This window comes from Elephas maximus, chromosome 11 (genome assembly GCF_024166365.1).
Source record: "Elephas maximus indicus isolate mEleMax1 chromosome 11, mEleMax1 primary haplotype, whole genome shotgun sequence".
NCBI lineage: Eukaryota > Metazoa > Chordata > Mammalia > Proboscidea > Elephantidae > Elephas > Elephas maximus.
The window spans coordinates 92897827-92913971 of NC_064829.1; the positions used below are offsets into that span (position 1 = coordinate 92897827).

A 16145-nucleotide genomic window follows, 5' to 3' on the forward strand; every position below is an offset into this window, starting at 1 on the left:
CTCTTATCCTGCCTTATTAACATAACAAAGATAACCCATTCCAAATAGAATTATAACCACAAGCATGCAAACCAAAAACCAAATCAGTGGATTCCAACTCATAGCCATCCTAAAGGCATGGAGGTTAGGATGTACAACACATACTTTTGGGGATATAATTCAATCCATAACAGTTGCTAAGAGTCAGAATCTACTCGACGGCAACGAGCCAAGCTGCCAGCTCAGGGTGTCACCGGGGACTTCAGTTCCCAGGAGGTGTTTCTGAACCATGGCCCAGAGTTTATGGAACCTGTACAGCCTTGCCTCTGGGCCACCTGGTGGCCAGGTACAGACCTAGCCCAGGCCCCTCCCTTACCTGGGGCAGTCCCCGCCCTGGTGGCCACTAGAGACGGCAACAGACGAGCCCAGGGGCCATGGAAGAGAGCCTGACCTGGGGATCTGACACGGGGGGCGCCTCTAGGGAGTGGCTGGCACCCCGGGAGGCCAGACCAGGTAGGGGAGCGAGTGGGGTTCAGATCCACCCCTGGTGGAGTAATCCTCAGACTGGGCGGAAGTCCTGGGGGAGGAGAAGAACAGAGGCCTGGAGTTCTGGGGGAGGAGGAATCTGGAGACCCAGACTCGGGTCTTGAAGAAGGAGAGGGCTAAAGGCTGGAACGCAGGGGTGTCTGAGGAGTGTGAGAGGCAGGGGGCCAGGACTCCAGAATAAGAGAAAAGGAAGTTAAGGGCTGAATTTCTCAGCCCTGGGCTCAAAGGGGCTGGGGAATCCACACTTGGGCTCTTGAGGAAGTTCGTCGGGCTTTTGAGACTCCTAGGTCTGAGGGAGGAGGGGGCTGAGCAGAACTGAGGGAGGAGGGGCCAGGACTTCTGGGTCTGAGGGAGGAGGGGACTCGAGTGGGTCCTCTCACCCCCCTGCCCTCCTCCAGGCCCGTCCCTGTCCTCTGTGCTGAACGAGCTCCCCAGCGCTGCCACCCTCAGGTACCGAGGCCCTGGAGTGCTGCCTTGGGGGGCACTGGAGGAGCAGGATGAGGATGAAGGAGGGAGCATCCAGGCCTTTGTGGAAGCCACCCAAAAGGAGCTGCTGCAGGACCCTCGCCCCTCCCGGGAGCTGCCCTGGCCCATGCAGGCCAGACGGGCACACAGGTGAGACATACTTCCTGCTCAGACCCCAGGGGCCCTGAGGTGGGGCCATTTCTCTCATGTCCTGGCTTCTTACTTTGCCTTCTATCTTTCTCCTCTCCAAGTATCTCTCTTAGTGTCTTAACTTCCATGCTTTTGTTGATACTTCTCTGGGTCCCTGACTCTTCTCTCTCTCTACCAGGGTCTTGTCTCTGTCATCTCACATCTGCATCCAAACCTGTCTCCGGCTCGCTGTCTCTGTCTCTCCCTGTTTCTCTCTCTGTGTTGGAAATCTGTTATTTTTTCCTGTTTTACGTCTTTATCTCTGCCTCCTCTCCTTTTCGTAGCCTGTCACTCTCTGTTTTACTTCTTTCCTCTCTCCCCTACGTAATTTACGGGGCCCAGTGAAAAATGAAAATGCCAGGCCTCTTGTTAAAAAATTATTATGCATTTTAAGATCACAACAGCACAATATGAAGCCAAGCTTTTCTTCCTTCCTTCCTCCCTTCGTTCCTCTCTTCCTTTCTTCTTTCCTTCCTCCCCACCTCCTTTCTTTCCTGCTTCTTTCCTCCCTCTCTTCCTTTCTTCTTTCTTTTCTCCCTCCTTCCTTCTTCTATTTCTTTTTTTTTTTTTTTAACACATTTGCCTACAGAAAATGCATGAGACAAGGATATACAGCTTTAAAGAATATTTATAAAGTGAGCACCCAGGTAAACCCTAAGGCAAGAGACAAAACATTGCAGCAGCCCAGGTGCCCTTCCCTGTCACCTCCCTTCTCCCACAAGGCAACCCTTTCCCTGACTTTTGGAATCATCACTTCCTTGTTTTTCTTTATACCTTTATCTCCTGATATGCATTCCTAAAGGAGCCCTGGTGGCACACAGTTAAGCACTCTGCTGCTACTCAAAGGTCAATGGTTTGAACCCACCCAGAGGCTTCATGGGAGAAAGACCTGGCTATCTTGTAAAGATTACAGCCTAGAAAATCCTATGGGGGAGTTCTCTTCTGTCACGTCGGGTCGCCATAGTTGGAATTGACTTGACGGCACCTAACGACAACAACATGCATCCCTAAAGGATAGCGTCTCATTGTGCTTTTTTGGGAACTTTAAGTAAATGGAATCGTGCAGTATTTATTCTTTGGTGCTTGGCTTCTTATGGTTGTTCTTGTGTGTTATAGAGTCCATTCCCACTCATAGCGATCCCATGTGTTACGGAGCAGAACTGCTACATAGGGTTTTCTGGCCTGTAATCTTTACGGAAAGGGGCCCTGGTGGTGCAGTGGTTAAAGCACTGGGCTGCTAACCAAAAGGTCACTGGTTCGAACCCACCAGCTGCTCCAAGGCAGAAAACTGTGGCAGTCTGCACCCACAAAAATTTACAGCCTTAGAAACTCTACAGGGCAGTTCTACTCAGTCCTATAGGGTCGCTATGAGTCGAAATCAACTCATGACAACAGGTTACAGAAGCAGATGGCCAGGTTTTTCACCTGTGGGCCGCTGGGTGAGTTTGAATGGCAACCTTTGTTTAGCAGCTGAGTGCTTAACCATTGTGCCACTAGGGCTCCTTATGGTTAACATTAGGTTTATTCCTTTTTGTTGCTTTACGGTAGTCCATGTGATGAACATACTACAGCTCACTTCTCTGGTGCTATTGTTGGGTTGGTTCTGCATTTGGGTTGCTTCCAGTTTGGGGCTGCTAAGCCCTTCATAGGACTCCCTGTGTGGTGCAAATAGTTTACTCTCTCCGCTGCTAACCAAAAAGTTGGAGGCTCGAGTCACCCGGAGGAGCCTCTGAAGAAAGGCCTGGCGATCTTCTGAAAAACTAGCCATTGAAAATCACATGGACCACCGTTCTACTCTGCCACACATGGGTTCACCATGAATCTGAACTGACTCAACAGGCAACTGGCAAGCCCTCCATTGCCTGTCTCTTACTCCATTTCCCTTCCAGGAAGAGCCACACTGGGAACGAAGTGGCCCATAACTCGGGGTCCAGGGCGGCACACTGGGCCCAGAGGCTTCGGAGGTCCAGGGAGAAGATGGGGGAAGGTTGGCATACCCTGCAGCCCTGGGCGTGGACGCTGAAGAGGATCGGGGGTAAGGTGGGGTTGAGGCTGGAATGCTGGGAACCAGGCTGGGGAGCAGGCCCGCCTGGAGGAGGCCCGGGGCCTAGCAGCAGGGAGGAGGTGCAGGGGGGAGGGGGAGTCTTGAAGCCCGAGGGTAGGAGGGGCAAGGAGGAGGGGCAGCCTTGGAGCCGGCGGGGAGGAGAGGCGGGGGAGAGAGGCGGAGCCTGGAGCAGGCGGGGAGGAGGGGCAGAGGGAAGGGGCGGGGCCGTAGCCTGATAACCGGAGGCTTATCTCTGCTTCCCCCTTCAGGCCAGTTCGGGGCCGGCACCGAGTCCTACTTCTCCCTGCTGCGCTTTCTGCTATTTCTCAACGTGATGGCTGCTGTACTGAATGCCTGCATGACGCTGCTGCCCACCTGGTTGGAAGGGACCCCCCCGGGGCCCCCCAACCCTGATACCTCCTCACCTTGCGGCTTCTACAACCCGACCCTCCAGGGGCTGGTTACTTTCCCCACCCAGCTCTTCAACTTGCTCTTGGGAGCGGTGCGTGCAGGAATCCCAGGAAGGTTCCCCACCCATCTCTGAGCCCAGGTGCCCTCGAGGAGCTGGATCTCGAACCATGACCCCTACAGCCTGATGGCCCAGCTTCCTGGCCCCTTCTCCACCCAGCCTCAGCCCTACGGCGACCCCTCTTTGCCTTTCCTCCCCAGGGTTATCTAGAATGGTCACCTCTCTTCTATGGATTCTACCCGCCCCGCCCACGCCTGGCGGTCACCTACCTGTGCTCACTCTTTGTCACTGGCCTCCTCAGCCTGCTGCTCATCCTGCACCGGTCAGTGACACCCCGCATGCAACCCTGGATCGGAGGGGAGGGAGAGGTGGTGGTAGAGCTTCCTCCCCAAGAGTCTTGAGCTTTGCTCTGCGGCCCCTTTCTCTCTGTTTCAGTCAAAATCAATATTAAAATGTTTAACTGCTAGAGGCTAGGGGGTGGGTCCCTGGGTGGTGCAAATGGTTTGTGCTCGACTCCTAACCTAAAGGTTGGTAGTTTGAACCCACCAGCAATGCCACAGAAGAAAGTCCTGGCTATCTGCTGCTGTAAAGCCAAGAAAACCCTACGGAACGGAGTTCTACTCTATAACACATGGGGTCGCCAGGAATCAAAATCAACTGGACAGCAACGGGTTAGATTCTAGGGATGCCAGATGGGAAGTTTCTCCCTCCTGTAGCTTACAGTTTAGTGGGGTGATAAGATATTCAACAAATAAGCAAGCAAATTAATTACATAATTTCTGTAAAGGGCCAGGTGGTAAGTTTTTTCAGCATTGTGTGCCAACTACTCAACTCTGTCATTGTTGCACACATACAGCCATATACAATATGTAAGCCAACTGGTGTGACTGTGTTCCAGTGAAACCTTATTTACAAAAACAGGCATTGGACTGGATTTGGACTGTGGGCCGTAATTTACCTACCCCTGTGAGAGAGAATAATGGGCAGCAACTCTCACTCGATGGAGTGGACAGTAAAGGCCTCTCTGAGGAGGCGACCTGGTTGGAGACCAAGACCTGAAAGATATGAGGGAGCCAGCCAGGTGAATAGGCAAGCCACTAGCTTTCTGGACAGAGGAAACTGCAGGTGCAAAGGCCCTGTGGTAGAAACAATATTGGGGTGTTCTAGGAAAGGAAAGGCCAGTATGAGGAGGAGGAGGGACAGGAATTGAGTTCAGACAGGTAAGTGGGAGGCCACCTCAGACAGGCTCTGGCCGGCCATGCTAGTAAGGAGCATAGACATTAGGAGCAAGGAGATGCTGCGGAGCAGGTTTTAAACGGAATGCCATCTGATTTGCATTTTAAGAAGGTTCCACTGACTTGAGAACAGAGAATGGATTCTAAGAGAGCAAGGGTGATGGAAACAAGGAAACCGCATGGGAGGCCACTGAAGCTGTCCAGGTGAAAGATGGGCCAGGAGATGGAGTCTCTTTGCCCGCATCTCTCTGTTTCTGTCCCTTTCTCTGATCTCTCCCCACCCCCACCCCCACCCCAGTCTTACAACCCCTCATTCTTTGGATCTCTACCCCTTTCTCTCTGGCTCTCTGTCCCCCCTCACTCTGGGTCTCTATCCTCTTCTCTCTGGGAGTCTCTCCCCCTCTCTCTGGGGGTCTGTCCCCCTCTCTCTGAGTCTCTGTACCCCTCTCTCTGGGTCTCTATCTCCCTCTCTCTGGGTCTCTGTCCCTCTCTTTCTGGGGGTCTGTTCCCCTCTCTCTGAGTCTGTCCCCCTCTTTCTGGGTCTGTGTCCCCTTCTGTCTGAGTCTCCATCCCCCTCTCTCTGGGTCTGTCTCTCCCCCCACTCCTCAGTCTCCCCCCCCCCCCAGAGTCTCTGTCCTCCCTCCAGTCTCCATCTCTCTCACTTTGGGTCCCAGTTTCCCTTCTGTCTGGAGCTCAGTCTCTATCATCTAGGTTTTTGCCTCTCTCTTTTGGGGTGTCCCTTCTCCTCTGGGTCTGTCTCTGTCTCTCTTGGTCTTTGTCTCCGAAGACACTGTGTCTCTGCCTCTTTGAGCTGTTCTCCACTAGGTGGCAGCTCGACAGATGTCAAGGGTCTTGTTAGGTGCCTTCGAGTGGGACTAATAGCACCCTATAGGACAGAGTAGAACTGCTCCTTAGGGTTTTCCTAGGCTGTAATCTTTACAGAAGCAGATCACCAAGTCCGTCTCCTCGGGAGCCCCTGGGTAGGTTCCAGCTGCTGACCTCTAGGGTAGTGGTGGAGTGCTTAACTGTTCCACCACTACGGCTCTGGGCTCATTTTCCCTGGTTGCCCCATGAGATAGGTGATCCTGTCCACACTGGGCCTCCTGGCTTTCCCCTCTTTCAGCTCAGTGTCCGGCATGAAACAGACGTTGTTGGCCGAGTCGGGGACTCTGACGAGCTACAGCCATCGCGTGTTCTCGGCCTGGAACTTCGGCCTCTGTGGCGATGTCCACGTGCGGCTGCGCCAGCGTGTCATCTGCTACGAGTTGCAGGTGCTCTTAGGAGGTGGTTCCTACGACTAGTGGGCGTGTCTAGATAGGGAGGGATGGGGCGGGGCTGAACTAGAACAGGGCTTAAATCAGAGATGGGGGTTGAGTGAGATGCTGAGAGGGACTTTCTTCTAGAAAATCTCAGATGCTTGAGGTGGAAGTGTACTGGAAAAAGCAGCCTGAAGGGGCGTGGCCTAAATAATTTTTGGTCAAACAGATGGGCGTGGCCACAAAGGGGACGGGGCTACATAAAATAGAACAGGACCTCTGGGCCCATCTGAAGTGCTGGGCGGGGCCGATGAGGGGCGGTCTTGGATGTGGTGGGGGTGCTTGGCGCGGGGCCAGCAGAACTGTGTTGTAGCCTTGGAAGCCCTGGAAGGGATGGAACAGGGACCTCTTTAGAGGGGCTGGGCTGCGTCAGTTCAAGTTAAGGCAGGACTCAAAACCAGTGGCCGGGCCTGCGGGAATGGAGCCGAAGAGGAAGTCTCTTCTGGCCTCAGGTGGAGCTGGAGGAGGCAGTGGTGCGGCACCAGGCTGCAGCGCGGACCCTGGGTCAGCAAGCCAGGGTGTGGTTGGTGCGGGGGCTGCTCAACCTGCTGGTGATTGCGCTTCTGGGTGCAGCCCTCTATGGAATTTACTGGGCTACGGAGTACACCGTGGAGCTGCAGGTGCGAAAGGTCTTGGAGGTGAAGAGGTTGGAGGCCCTGGACCTGCCTGTCGAAGGGAGGAGGGGACTGAAGTCTAGGATTCCTGGAAACTTAGAAGAGGAGGGGTAGAGGGAGGGGGGAGGTTGGAACCAGATTTCGGGGGCCCGAATGAAGACGAAGCTGGAGGAGTATTTTAAGCATGGGTCTTATGGGCCACCCCCAGAAGCCCAGATAATCTTCCGTTGGTCCACCTTCTCTCCCAGGAGAATTCCTTTGTCCAGCAGACGCCACTACTAAAGCTGCTGGTGGATTACCTTCCACCCATCTTCATCTCCGTAGTCAACTTCGTGCTGCCACCTGTGTTCACGTTCATTGCCTCGCTGGAGGGCTACAGCCGAAGCCGCCAGATCATTTTTATCCTGCTCAGGTTCCAGCCTTCCAGGCTAGGGATTGGTGGTTGGGGAGCTGGCTGGAGGGATGTTGATTCTGAGAGACAAGACACAGAAATCCCGAAGACAGGGATCCAGGGAGATCTAGATTCATCCTGACTTTGTCACTGAGCCTCAATTTCTTCATCTCTGAAATGGGGAGAATCGTGAGCACGTTCCACGGAGGAGGATCTAGCAGGTGGTGAGTACTGGTCAATGCTAACTCCCTTCCTCCCTTCCCCTGCCAGGACTGTGATTCTCCGCCTTGTCTCTCTCCCGGTCCTGCTCATCTCTCTCTGGAATAAGATCACTTGCGGGGGCAATGCCGAGGCTGAGAATTGCAAAGCCTGTGGCTACAGTTACAAAGAACTTCCGGTAAGAAGGACAGGGAACCCAGACTCCTGGGTATGAGAGAGGAGGGGGCCCTGGACCTCCGGGTCTGAAGGAAGCGGGGCCTGGGGTCCCGGACTCTTAGGTCCTGAGGCAGAACGGGCCTGTGGCTGGAGATCCTAGGTCCCCGAAGGAAGAAGGAGCTGAGTGGGTCCAGAGAAGGGCTAGGGGGCTGGAACACCCCCCTGAGGACAGGGGTATGGATGTTTGAGAAAACTGGACGCCCACAGAGGAAATATTGATAGGATCTTATCGGCTTGCGATTTGGAAATCCGCATGCATGGGTCCTGAGGTCTTTCTAACCCGTTTTCTTCCTTCCTCAGTGCTGGGAGACCCGGCTGGGGCAGGAGATGTACAAACTCCTGCTTTTTGATCTGCTGACCGGCTTGGCAGTCACGCTACTCATCCAGTTTCCTCGAAAGTGAGAGCCTTTTCGCGGTGGCTCCGCCCCTAATAGAATAAGCCCCGCCCCACCATCTTTTTTCTATAGCTACGACCCTGACGGCTTGGTTTCCTGGGCCTGAGTCCTCAGGTCCCGCCCCCTCCAATTCCGCCCCTAAGGCCGTCTGGCGGGCGTTGTCCCCAGCCCCTGTCCTCTAAACACACCTCTTCGCTCCCTCCACGTGGGATATTGAAAGCTCCGCCCTCCCTTGGATATGCTCTCTTCCGATTGGTGGGCGGGACGGGTGAGGTGGAGAAACCCCGGGCCGACACGCCCCTGACTCGGCCCGGCCCCGCCTCTCAGGCTGCTCTGTGGCTTCTGTCCCGGGGCGCTGGGTCGTGTGGCCGGTACCCTGGAGTTCCAGGTGCCCGGCGAGGTGCTGGAGCTGATCTACGCGCAGACAGTGGTCTGGGTGGGGAGTTTTTTCTGCCCTTTACTGCCCCTGCTCAACACGGCCAAGTTCCTGCTACTTTTCTATCTGAAAAAGGTGCGGAGTGGGGAAGACGCGGGGTTCTGAGCGGAGAGGTATTGGGGACCTGGACTACTGGGGTCAGGGAGATGAAGGGACTGAGGGACATTGCTCCGAGGTTCTGGAGGACGAGGGGGCTGAGGACCCAGACTATCAGGTCTTGAGGAGGAGTTGGGGGCCTGGACTCCTGGGTCCGAGGGAGGAGGGGGCTTGGATCCCTGACTCCTGGGTCCAAGGGATGAGGGAACTGGGGGCCAGGACTTCAGGGTCTGAGGGAGGAGGCCATAGGGGCCCGGAGTCCTGGGTCTGAGGGATGAGGGGGGTGGGGGCCCAGAGTCTTGGATCTGAGGCAGGAGGGGCTTGGGGTCCGGAGTCCTGGGTCTGCGAAAGGAGGGGGCTGGGGACTGGACTCCTGGTTGTGATGGGGGTAGGGAGGTGGGGACCTGGATTCCTGGATGTGTTGGGGGAAAGGGGACTGGGGACTGGACTTCTGGGTCCTGAATGAAGAGGGGTCAGGACTCCTGGGTCTGAGGGAGGAGGGGCTGGGGCTCAGACTCAGTGTCACAAGTCTCCTCCTTCCCCGCCTTCCTTCATCAGTTCTACCTTTTCTCCACCTGCTCCCCGGCTTCCCGCACCTTCCGGGCCTCCGTGGCGAATTTTTTTTTCTCCCTGATCCTCCTCCTGGCTCTGGCCGTCTCCGCTGTTCCCGTGCTTTATAGCATCTTCCTGTAAGTGTGAGAGGAGTCCGCCTCTCGATCCCTCCCTCCACCCTCATCCAGGACTCTGACTCCTGGCCCTACTTAACTCTACCCATCTCTGACTTCAGGATCCCGCCCTCCAAGCTGTGTGGTCCATTCCAGGGACAGCCATCCATCTGGGCCCAGATCCCTGAGTCTATTTATGGCCTCCCTCGGGCCGCTCAGAACTTTCTCTTCTTCCTGGGGACCCAGGCCTTTGCTGTGCCCCTTCTGCTGTTCTCCAGGTGAGGGGGCCCGGATTCCTGGGTTGTAAGTTTGTGTGTGATTTGAGGGCCATGCCACCTGCATCCGAGGGAGGAGGAGACTCAAACTCCTGAGTCTGCTGGAGGAAGAAGCTGGGGGCCTAGACTCCCGGTCTGAGTGAGGAGAGGGCTGGGGGCCTGGACTACTGGGTCCAAGGGAAGAGGAGCTGAGGCCCTAGATCCCTGGTGTCTACGGAGCCAGACACTGAAGACATTCTAAGAGTGTTTTGGATGTGGCTTCTATTCCTTGTCTCCTGCAGCATCCTCATGGCATATACAGTGTCCGTGGCCAACTCATATGGGCGCCTCATCTCTGAGCTCAAGCGCCAGATAGAGACGGTGAGGCAGGCTGGGTACCTGGGAAAGCTCCTGGAGAATATGGAAAGGGACATGAGGGAGGGAAGATGTGTCTCACTTCCACCTGTTTTTACTCAAGGAGGCGCAGAATAAAGTCTTCCTGGCACAGCGCGTTGTGGCGCTGAGCTCGGCCAATGGGGCTCTGTGACTTGCGCAGCCTGGCTCAGAATGAAGTAACCACGTTCGGGTTCCAGATCTGCCCCCAGGCTTTGTGTCATACCCTTTGTAAGCCTCGACTATTCACATCTGTAAAATGGGAGTACTGGAGAAGACTGCACTCTTCCAGCCTAGGATTTGGAGAATTCTGGCCGTCAAGTCCCTGACTCTATTGAAATTTTTCTTTTATCAATAAATACAACTGGAAGCTGCTGGTGGTGCAATGGTTAAGTGCTTGCCTGCTAATGAAAGATCAGTGGTTCAAACTCATCAGCCACTCCTCTGGAGAAAAATGTGGCAGTCTGCTTCTGTAAAGATTAAAAAAAAAAATTAGAGCCTTGGAAACCTTATGGGGCAGTTCTACTCTGTCCTATAGGGTCACTATGAGTCAGAATCAACTTGACATTAACGGGTTTTGGTTTTTGGCTTGAAGGCTGCTGAGCGCTCTTTGAAACCTGTTTTCTCAAACCGGGCCAGGGCTTCATCCTAGGATGAGCCAATCAAATGTATTGGAATTTGTGATGGTGTTACACGCTTTTCCGCGAGACGACTTGACAGGCATGAGAGCCAATCGTCGGCGGCTTCTGCAGCGCCTGGGGCGGGGCCATCCATGATTGACTCAAAACCCTGATAAGAGGTAGTCACTAGGCGCTACCACGCGCGGATTCGAGGTGATGGGTGGTGGACGACTCAGCCAATCACCTCTCGCTACAGACCTACAGGGGGCGTGCTGATTAGCCCGAGACCAATCTGAGGCCGAGGTTGGGACAACCGGGGGAGCACAGCCTCGCCAATCGGAAGTGCCAGGAGGCGGGTCTGACAGTCCGAGGACGGTTACAGCGCCATGAATATCTTGCCCAAGAAGAGCTGGCATGTCAGAAACAAGGATAATGTGGCGCGCGTGCGGCGCGACGAGGCCCAGGCCCGGGAGGAGGAGAAGGAGCGGGAGCGGAGGGCGCTGCTCGCTCAGCAAGAGGTAAGCCTGAGTCTGAACGGGCGGGTTCCAGGGGCCGAGCCCGGAAGTGGAGTGGCGCGCAGTCGCAGTGCGCCCCTTGTGTAATCTGGGCTCAGGCTCTGGTCTTGCTCGTTGGGGACGTGTCTCTCGCAGAGCTGCTCAATTCTCCTGTGCCTACCTCCACGAAGCCTCCCCTGACCCCACCCTCGTCTCGGCTTCCTCCACGCTTGCGTTCCAAGTGTCCAGAGTAGTGCCTGGCACAGAGTAGATATGCGCTGAATGAATATAATGAGCCTTTGCGAGGTCGAAAGGAACTGTGATCGCTTTTAGTTTCCTGCACAACCTGTAGGGTCGCTATGAATCCGAATTGAGTGGACGGCAACGGGTTGGTTTTTTTGCACAACCTTCACATTTATTGGGCACCTGAAGTGCCCTTGTGGCTAACGGTTTAGTGATTGGCTGCTAACCGAAAAGCTTGCAGTTCGAGCCCACCAGCGGCTGCGTGGGAGAAAGACTTGGCGATCTGTTTTGGTAAAAATTCCAAAACCAAAAAACCCGTTGCCACTGAGTCGATTCCGACTGATAGCGACCCTATAGGACAGAGTAGAAACTGTCTTACAGAGTTTCTCAGGCTGTAATCTTTACAGGAGCAGACTGCCTATCTTTCCTGCAGAGTTATTGGTGGGTTCAAACTGCCCACCTTTTGGTTAGCAACTGAGTGCTTAACCACTGCACCACCAGGGCTCCTTTCTGTAAAGATCAAAGCCTATGGGGCAGTTCTACTCTGTCACATGGGTTCACCATGAGTCGGAATCGACTCAATGGCTACTGGACGCCAAGTAACAACGACCTCTGCTTGGTATATACCTGTGTCGCTTACCTGATCCTCAGCTAACAACGTTGGTATATACCTGTGTCGCTTACCTGATCCTCAGCACTGGCTGGAAGTGGTACCCTGGGCTCTTTCCTTATTCACATGTATCAGCAGAAGTTGTAAGTATGACTGGGGAAAGTGACTTGGGGCCATGCCTGAAATTCAGATCATCTGTTCTAATACATTTGCCCTCATGGGGCAGTGGATAAGAGCTCAGCTGCTAACCAAAAAGACAGCAGCTCAAATCCACCAGCTGCTCCTTGGAAACCCTATGGGGCAATTCTACTCTGTCCCATAGGATCACTCTGAGTCAGAATTGACTTGATGGCAGTGGGTTTCATTTGGTTTTGGTCCTAATACAAAGAAGCGCTCTTGGTGCAGTGGTTAAAGTGCTTGGCTGCTAACCAAAAGTTCAACAGTTTGAACCTGCCAGCCGCTCCTTGAGAGAAAGATGTGGTGGTTCTACTCTGTCCTATAAGGTCGCTGTGAGTCGGAATTGCCTTGAGGGCACTGGGTTTTGTTTAGTGTTTTTGACCCTAATACAGGGTTTGGCTGCCTCTGTAGCTGTTTTGTTTCACTTGACTGGGAACCCCTCTGGTTTAGGCCAGGGATCCTCTTTCCAGCCAACCTTGATGACCCACGGATTACTATTTGAAAGGCAGCTTTTAAAACTCAGGCATTGCCTCACCCCAGGATGGGACAGGGGCCTCTTTGGGCTCCCAGTACCCCAGGACCATGGACTGTGATGCTCTGTGGTCTGCACCAGACTCTCAGCCCCTTGAGTCACCTCTGGGTTCTGAATGCCTACAATGCCCCTTTCCCCCAGGCCCGCACAGAATTCCTACGCAAGAAGGCCAGGCGCCAGAACTTGCAACCTGAGCTTGAAGCAGTAGAGGTGGGAGCCCCAAGTCCTGGCCCTGTGGACCTGTTTCGAGAGCTGCTAGAAGAAGGGAAAGGGGTGACCAGAAGCAATAAAGAGTATGAGGAGGAAAAACGACAGGAGAAGGTAAGCTGGCCTTGCCGATGGGGCTTGGGGGGGGCACTTGGGTGTGACCAACAGGAGTGTGCAGATATGGTGGGAATTAAATGAGTGAACTACATAATTTAGAACAGTACCGGACCAGCACCCAAGAAGTGCTGGCTATCGCTATCCAGGCACCCACAGGATTTGGCTAGTCACCCCAGCTATGGAGTCTGTGGGTAGTGCAAATGCTCAACTACTAGCTGAAAGGTTGGTGGTTCAAACCCACCCAGAGGTGCTTCAGAAGACAGGCCTGGTGATCTGCTTTCAAAAGATCACAGCCTTGAAAACCCTATGAAGTAGCTCTACTCTGCACGCATGGGGTCACTGAGTTGGAACTGACTTGAAGGCAATTAACAACAGCCTGGCTGTGGGGTTGCTAGGTGCAAACCGCTCAGGTCTCCAGCCTGAGGTCAAGACCCTACAGGGGCAAGGGAGAATGAAGAAAACCAAAGACACAAGGGAAAGACTAGTCCAAAGGACTAATGGACCACAACTACCACAGCCTCCACCAGACTGAGTCCAGCACAACTAGATGGTGCCTGGCTACCACCACCGAGTGGTCTGACAGGGATCACAGTAGAGGGTCCCAGACAGAGCTAGAGAAAAAGGTAGAACAAAATTCAGACTCTCAAAAAAGGACCAGACTTACTAGTTTGACAAAAGACTGGAGAAACCCCGAAGAGTATAGCCCCCGACACCCTTTTAACTCAATACTGAAGTCACTCCTAAGGTTCACTCTTCAGCCAAAGATCGGACAGGCCCATAAAATAATACAGGTAGCTCAACCATGTATACGAGACTACATGGGCACACCAGGGGTTAAGGACGAGAAGGCAGGGAGGGGACAGGAAAGCTGCATGAATGGAAATGGGGAACCCAAGGTTGAGAAGGGGGGAGAGTTGACACATCGTGGGGTTGGCAACCAATGTTATAAAATATGTGCGTTAATTGTTTAATGAGAAACTAATTTGCTCTATAAACCTTCATGTAAAGCACAAGGAAAAAAAAAAGACCCTACAGGGATGTGGAATGTGCCAAGGGAGTAATAGTGGTAACTTGCTGGTTCATCATCTTACCTTCTGTGGCCTGTCCCACAAATTCTCGGGAGGTGTGGGGTATTCTTGTGAAGTGTCTGGCTTCCCTCTCGTTCTCAGGTGTTCCCTCTTCCTGACTGGTATACCTGCCAGGCAAGGCTTTTCAAGGGGCAGCACCACTCTCTGTGTGGGCCTTCCTGGCTTTTATAGCAACAGGGGTGGTGTTGGGGGTGGAACTCCTCATGAGGTGAGCTGCAGTGCACAGAATGGTCCCCTACAACTAAGAGCTGTCCTAGCCGTGAAGCCAGGAGACCCGTTTCCAAAACACTGCTTAGCATGTCCATCAGCTCGTCTTGTGGGCTCTGCCTTGCAGATATTGCTATAACTGGAGTCCTTCCATTTCTCAGCTCCTCCCTGCCCCTTCTCTCCCCCTCATTTGGAAGCTGCAGCAGCCTGCCTGGTCTTAAGTTCTGATTCCTACCCACTCCAGCTGAGACATTTTTAAAGTGTAAATCAGATGGGCACTCATGTGCTCCCAGGGATTCCCATCGCACTTTGAACCAGCCTCAATCACTCCTCTGCCTTCAACCCTAAAGTGTCCCTCACCCATCCCCTTTCCTCACAGTTGGTTACTGCCATTGCCAGTCTGTTATACCCCAGCTCTGGCGTAACTGGCTCATGAGGCCCTGAGTGTGTTTGCTGAGTGACCGACTGTTCCCAGGACCTTGGGATCTCAGGGCTGGGCCCCTTGAGGGCAGACCTGCTTGACACCCCCCGAGACATCCTGAGTGGCTGCACCCATCTCTCCTGTTTCTCTGGCCCCTCCAGGAGAGGCAGGAGAAAGCACTGGGCATCCTGACATACCTGGGCCAGAGTGCTGCGGAAGCCCAGACGCAGCCTCCGTGGTACCAGCTCCCCCCGGGCCGAGGCCCCCCCCAACCAGGCCCAGGTCCCGACGAGAAGATCAAGAGCTGCCTGGATCCTCTGCGGGAGATGCAGAAGCACTTGGGGAAGAAGAGGCGGCACAGCGGTGACAAGGGCAGGCCCAGCAGAAAGGAAAAGCCTTTGGAGAAACAGCGCCCCAAGGAGTAAGCCGAAAGGTTCAGTCCAGAGCTAGCCAGGCAGGAGGGTTGGCTGGTGCGAGCAGTCTCCAAAGTGAACCCAAGACCCTCTCGGGGTTGGGGTGGAGGTCTGTGAAGTCACACTCATTTCCATAATGACAGTTTGTCTTTTCCACACTCCTCACATGCACAGTGGAGGCTTCCAGGGGCTACATGACGTGGTGGTTAATGGGACATACGCTTGTGTTCTCAAGATCGGTTTCGTTTCTAATGCGGTAAATGTTAATAGATATGAGCCACACAAACAAGAACCCTTAGGGGTCATCAGTTTAAGAACATAATGGCTCCTGAGACCAGAGTTTAAGATCTGTAGAGGAAGTCAGTGTCCCAGATGCTTCCAGATGCCAGGCCCCACAGGGATGCACTGACTACAGTTCTTTTCTACTAAAGGGGAACTGAGGCCCAGAGAGGGCTAGGGAGTCGCTCAGCGTCAGATACCAAAATGAGCAGTGGGTTTCTTGAGCTGGAGGGAAACCTGATTTTGAAGGCTGGGGAGGACAGAAGCCAGAAGGCACAAACATGTGCCCAGGAGGAAGGCTGGCCTGCTGATCCTGGAATTGGTCTGCTTCCTCCCGCAGGCTTTAGGAGCTCAGAGTGGGGTCATGTGAGGAGAAAGCAAGGGGGTTTGAGGTGGCCACTCCCTCAACTGAAAAGAGATGGGAGGGGTGGGCCCTCCTGGGGCCACCCAGCCTGCTGACCTGACACCTGCCCCCCCAGGCCCCCATCCCTGGACCAGCTTCGAGCAGAACGTCTCCAGCGAGAAGCAGCTGAGAGGACCCGGGCAGAGGCCCTGTTGGCCCGGATCCGAGGTGGGGCCCCCCAAGAGGACCCACCAGAGGAAACAGACGAGCGGCGGCGGCGCTACAACTCCCAGTTTCACCCCCAGCTGGTCCGGCGCCCCCGCCAGCAGGATGCCTAGCCCTCCCACTGACTCGTGCTGAGCCGAGGCCCCAAGTGTCTGCTCCCAAGGGGTACAGGAGAGGCTGCTGCTGCCAGCCGTCATATAAAACTATTTATTCATAAATATTTTCCAAAATGAAAATAGGTTTACCA

General features: G+C 54.3%; 2 protein-coding genes across 2 annotated transcripts; both read left to right on the plus strand.

The window, feature by feature from the left end:
* Positions 1-368: 368 nt before the first annotated feature.
* On the plus strand, positions 369-10363 carry TMC4 (transmembrane channel like 4). The gene is made up of 15 exons (XM_049900337.1): positions 369-492; positions 924-1140; positions 3069-3214; positions 3493-3725; positions 3893-4014; positions 6051-6198; positions 6696-6863; positions 7106-7269; positions 7519-7645; positions 7984-8081; positions 8406-8589; positions 9169-9299; positions 9398-9553; positions 9832-9910; positions 10008-10363. The coding sequence occupies exons 1-15, from the start codon at positions 414-416 to the stop codon at positions 10074-10076; spliced, it is 2121 nt and encodes a 706-aa protein (XP_049756294.1). The 5' UTR covers positions 369-413; the 3' UTR covers positions 10077-10363.
* A 229-nt stretch (positions 10364-10592) lies between these two features.
* On the plus strand, positions 10593-16101 carry LENG1 (leukocyte receptor cluster member 1). The gene is made up of 4 exons (XM_049900339.1): positions 10593-11060; positions 12740-12919; positions 14800-15059; positions 15810-16101. Exons 1-4 carry the CDS (start codon positions 10929-10931, stop codon positions 16009-16011), a joined length of 774 nt encoding a protein of 257 aa, XP_049756296.1. The 5' UTR covers positions 10593-10928; the 3' UTR covers positions 16012-16101.
* The last annotated feature ends 44 nt before the right edge of the window (positions 16102-16145 follow it).

Excerpts from the sequence above, each read along its gene's own strand:
- TMC4 (XM_049900337.1), top strand. The coding sequence starts at position 414 with ATGGAAGAGAGCCTGACCTGGGGATCTGACACGGGGGGCGCCTCTAGG. Across the intron at positions 6,199-6,695 it reads TCATCTGCTACGAGTTGCAG|GTGGAGCTGGAGGAGGCAGT; the intron begins GTGCTCTTAGGA and ends TTCTGGCCTCAG. Across the intron at positions 7,270-7,518 it reads ATCATTTTTATCCTGCTCAG|GACTGTGATTCTCCGCCTTG; the intron begins GTTCCAGCCTTC and ends TTCCCCTGCCAG.
- LENG1 (XM_049900339.1), top strand. The coding sequence starts at position 10,929 with ATGAATATCTTGCCCAAGAAGAGCTGGCATGTCAGAAACAAGGATAAT. Across the intron at positions 11,061-12,739 it reads CGCTGCTCGCTCAGCAAGAG|GCCCGCACAGAATTCCTACG; the intron begins GTAAGCCTGAGT and ends CCTTTCCCCCAG. Across the intron at positions 12,920-14,799 it reads AGGAAAAACGACAGGAGAAG|GAGAGGCAGGAGAAAGCACT; the intron begins GTAAGCTGGCCT and ends TGGCCCCTCCAG.